Genomic DNA, 5000 nt, shown 5'->3' on the forward strand with positions numbered 1-5000 from the left:
ACTTTTTATTTCGTTTTAAGTATACTTTACTGATAACGTCTTAGAGAAATGAATTGTGAAGAAGGTAACCGTGATACTTCTTGTGTTCTGTTGCGCTTTTGCTTAAATCTTTATCCAGACTATTAAGAGCAATCAAACATATCTTATGTACACAATGTTATTTTCATTTAGAAAGATAAAATTTCTGCAAAAACTGCTGGATGGTGATAAATAGTAACGAGACAGTAAAATTCACATAATGATATATTGAATATGACACAGTGACTACAGTACAACAATAATGATATAGACCTCTGTTGTTGCAATTAAAAAAAATATTTGGTAGTATTCACTTCAAATGCAAATCTTATAATATAAGCGTTTTGACTCTAATAAAAACCTTTCCTCCACATATACTTGAAAACATTTATAGTTTAATTTAGTAAAGGTTTAGTGGGTCATTTGAAAAAAAAATGAGGCTTTTATTAGTCACATGTGTATGAATATTTCATTTTTACATTTCCTTTAATTAGTATAACACTTGAATAGCAATGACTGATGCAGCATGCAGGGGGATGCCAAATTGTGACTTATTTCTTCTGCAGCATGCATGGGGATGCCCAGCTGTGACTTATTTTTTCTTCTTCTCATAGAAAGAGAGTCATTGAGCACAGCCATTTAGTCTACATCTCAATTGACAAGAACTTTTGACCAGTTTCCTTTGCAATCCTCCAGGAAAAAAATGTATTGAAAGGCATTTATAAACTTTCATCTTTTGTTATAAAGACGAATATAAAGATAGGATTACAATTAATCCAATTTTTCGTTTGCAGATCTTGTGAAGGGTCACAATAACTGGGTAGGATTGACTGACCTGCATGTGGAAGGAATCCACGCTTGGACTGACGGAACTGTTCACCCGATGATTAAATCATGGTAAAGAATGAAGCGTAAGAAACTGAAATTAAAATATAGATTCACATTAGTCCAACAAAAAAACACTGTTATTATTATTATTATTATTATTATTATTATTATTATTATTATTATTATTATTATTATTAGTAGTAGTAGTAGTAGTAGTAGTAGTAGTAGTAGTAGTAGTAGTAGTAGTAGTGGTAGTAGTAGTAGTAGTAGTAGTAATAGTAAAGAAGAATTGTTTGTTTATCTTAGTGTTGTCAGTGGTATGAGAACAGACTAGAATGTGTAAAGGATATTCTGTAACCAATGTAGTCTTCTCTGACCAATCAAAGGACCCAATAATCTAGTGGAAATGTCATAACTAGTGTTGGATTAAAATCCTTCGCAACCCTTACGCTAAAAATGTAGAATGGGCCATATCATGAGAGCGAAACGAGCGAAATTAGCATATTTTTTGTTTACTATGAACCTTTCTAGACGTATTGAAAGCTATATTCGAAGCAATATTGAGGAAATTGGATTAACACGCAATCAAGAAGATTAGGTTATTTATTTCTATTTTGATGAGCATAACGAAAAATAGCACATAAATGATTATTCAGAAATTCATGATTCATGGGGAAATTTATCAATGAAATTTTGCAAATATATTTTTCTTCTTTCATTTTCTTTGCCAGCTCATGCTCGATGCTTATTAAACTCGACCCAGTAAGGTAGATTTTTTTTTCTATTTTTTTTTTTTTTTTTGTAACTTAATTTTGAGAATGATTATTCTCCTTCACAAACACTGCCTAGCTGTGTAAGACTGATACTTAAAGCAATAGAAACATTTGGATAAGACTGTAATGGGACTGCAAGAAGGCTTTTAAGCAATATTTAGAACATTGTTATGATAAGGGTCATTAATTTTAAGGGACATATATTCATGAAAATTATTAATTTCATTCTTCTTTACCATTAGATTTCTGGCAGCTTTTTATGTTGTTCAGATCTTCATTACTCTAATAAAAAAAAAAAATGAGAAGTTACATGAGCTTTTGAATAGACAATGAATCATCTGCATATATCAGTGATAAGACTGTAACATACAGCTTAGGGTGTAATTATGGTAATTTCAATCATTTCCACCAATTTATGTGCTTCACAATGGCAAATTGGACATTGTATCATGGAATATCTTTGAAAAGACAAGATTAGTTTTGTTTTCTTACTGATGGAAGCTAGTGCGAATACTTTTGGAATTTTCCAAAAGCGATTTTAATGTTATCAACCGCAGCCTTCAAGCATAGTCCCTCAGCTTGCAGAAATAAGAATAACTTTGGTAATTCTTCTTAATATATATGCAAAAAACAACGAAAAATATGATTTCAAACTTGCCAAAATGTGCTGGAAGGTGTTCTGCCTCGACTTATATCTTAACTCCGATCAACATCCTCATGAAGAGTTTCCAAATCTTTAATAATCACCAAGCAGTTCATTTTTAGTGATTTCACACCAACATTCCTTGCTGACCAACATGTCTCTGGCAAAGGTTTATTTCCAAATAACTTCTACTAGAACCATTTGAACTTCGCGCAAGTAAGCCAGCTAATAACCTCCTACGATATGTGAAACCAGATAAAAAATTATCAAATTGTCTAAAAATACCAAAGAAAAAAGCTGTTTCTATTCAACAACTTACTGCAGCAGTAACAACCAAGTTGAGTGAAAGACCTCTTTATTGTATGTATTCAGCTTTTGGATTTTATTCATGCATGACTGCTTGTATTTCATTATATTTCCTTGACATATTATTACCATTACGATTATAATTCTAATCGATCTAGTTCTCTACAATTATTGGGCTGGTTTAATTTCCCCTTCTTCCAGGTAGGCACATATAAAACAAACTAAAATTAGTCTTATGAGTGGAACTCTTGAGGTCTGAGACAATGGAGAACTGGTGAAATGATTGAATGGAAGAGGAAGATGTTGAATGGAAAATGGGAAAGAACGGGGAATTGGCATTCTTGGCGTCACACAACGTTTGGAGAAATAAGCAATGAACACGTGCTTGGGCTGTGAGTCTGTAGAATACATTGGAGACTTGAAGTTATCGTGGAATTGTGTGATATTAGCTAGTTTCGTGAGAGTGTGTGGATAAGGAAAAGAGTAAGGCTTAGGCTTAATTGTACCAAGTTAAGTCAACCCAAAATAGGACAGGTTTTGGGGAGCTTTCATTGCTACTTGGAACACCACTTGAACGACAGCCATGTTTTGTAAGATCACAAGTACATTTCTGTCGTAAGCATTTAATGAGGTAGAGTCATTATACACAGGTGGGCCAAAAACAAAATTTTCATATGGCATCACTTGAAAAATAGAGGATGACCCAGATGATAGCAGAGAAGTGGCATGTTAGGGGCAAGATATATTATTCACTGTCAAGATGCAAGTAAGGGCACAGGGGACACCCAACAATAACGCTATGAATTTATAGTTAAAGGAGGAGGAATAGTAGATGAGAGAAAAGCATGGACAGAGGTAACACATGCAGTAAAAGTTGTGATGAAGTGAATTCTCATGTGTTATGTAAGGAATGAAGATTAGAGTAGTGAGAGGTATGATACCTTACCTTCTTTCCAGGTGGCGTGACAGTGAGCCGAACAGTAGCGAGGAAAAATGTATTCATTACACTACTGCAAAAGACAATCGCTGGAATGACATAGATTGCAACAGGGAATACAGGTAGAGTATAAAATCATCAAAGCAGACGTGACCTTTTTCTTCAAATTAGTGACAATCCTTTACCAAAAATGAAAGTTTGTAAATAGCTGCATCTGACACAAACATACTTTAAGTTTATCTTCCACTACGCTGCAAATTGATTTCCATAATTGAAATATCATCATTAACATCTCTAGAACCATTGGTTTGAAAATCAACTGAGATTCCCAGTTTCAAAAAACCAACCTTTTCATCAAAACAAAAAGTTATGTACGTCTTACTTTATTCTGCCTACAGGTACATCTGTGAGAAATCTGTATATCCAATTGAGGGACTTTTTTCACTGTCTCATAATGAAACTGTGTCGTCAAGGCTTAACTCTACTGTCTCTTAAATAAATGTATCTTGAAAGTTGAACTTTGCTTTCTCTTGAAGAAACAGGGATTGGAACACCCATGTTTGTTTTTTCTTATTTTATGTTTTATTTTTTTTTCTAGGAGGTCATATACACGTTAATATTAATATTTCCTCATATGACAATAAATTTTTCACTATCTTTGAATTTGCATGAAGCTTTATATTAATGTATTGAAAACAAACCACTTGAAAATAAATCTCAGAGCAAAAATAAAATGTGTGATTATTCGTTTTTTTATCACAAATAAATGTCAGATGTTGATACTTGCAACGATTTTTTTTTTTATGTTGATCAGGCTGACAAAGTTTTCACTTCATAGTTTATATATGACAAATATATTTTAACGTTGTTATTGGTCTTAAAATATTCTGTATTAATTGCTACTTTTCGTGTAATTTTCTATTTCCTTATTTCCTTTCCTCATTGGGCTTAATTTTCCGTGTTGGAACCTTTGTGCTTATAGCATCCTTCTTTTCCAAGTAGGGTTGTAGCTTGCTCAATAATAATAATAATAATAATAATAATAATAATAATAATAATAATAATAATAATAATAATAATAATAATAATCAAAAGGATCTCCTGCCTGGCTGACGTTTGTGGGTAAAACAGGTTAGAGCTCTGACCTGTATCATAACAGCGAAAGTACATTTTGATAAATGAGATTTTTTTGATAACTTGTTATATTAATCTTGAAGATTTTCTGAGTCTTTGCTACATTGTTAATCAAAACCTGGTAATATTCAGAGGCTGCCGATTGCAACGAATTAGACTCTGACTTAAGGGAGTCTATGTGTAATTCAGTTGCTTTGTAAGAGGACTGCTTTACATGTGTTATCTCATTCAAAGGGTATATAATTGCTCATATAGCAGTCTGATACAGAATGGCTTCATTACTATAATGTTCTACTGATATGGTGAAAAAAATATTAAGGCAAAATCACTTTACTAAACATACATATAGATAATAATGACA

The 5000-nt window shown here is 32.5% G+C and overlaps 1 protein-coding gene across 1 annotated transcript in view; it reads left to right on the forward strand.

The window, feature by feature from the left end:
• The window catches only part of LOC137616919 (perlucin-like protein), a 12323-nt gene extending 8208 nt beyond the window's left edge, over nt 1-4115 (forward strand). Inside the window, exons 4-6 of the mRNA XM_068346797.1 lie at nt 813-915; nt 3526-3627; nt 3904-4115. Of these exons, the coding sequence (XP_068202898.1) occupies nt 813-915; nt 3526-3627; nt 3904-4000 (302 nt within the window). The 3' untranslated portion in view covers nt 4001-4115. The remainder of the gene's footprint in view (nt 1-812; nt 916-3525; nt 3628-3903) is intronic.
• Nucleotides 4116-5000: the final 885 nt, after the last annotated feature.

This window comes from Palaemon carinicauda, chromosome 23 (assembly GCF_036898095.1).
Source record: "Palaemon carinicauda isolate YSFRI2023 chromosome 23, ASM3689809v2, whole genome shotgun sequence".
NCBI classification, from domain to species: domain Eukaryota; kingdom Metazoa; phylum Arthropoda; class Malacostraca; order Decapoda; family Palaemonidae; genus Palaemon; species Palaemon carinicauda.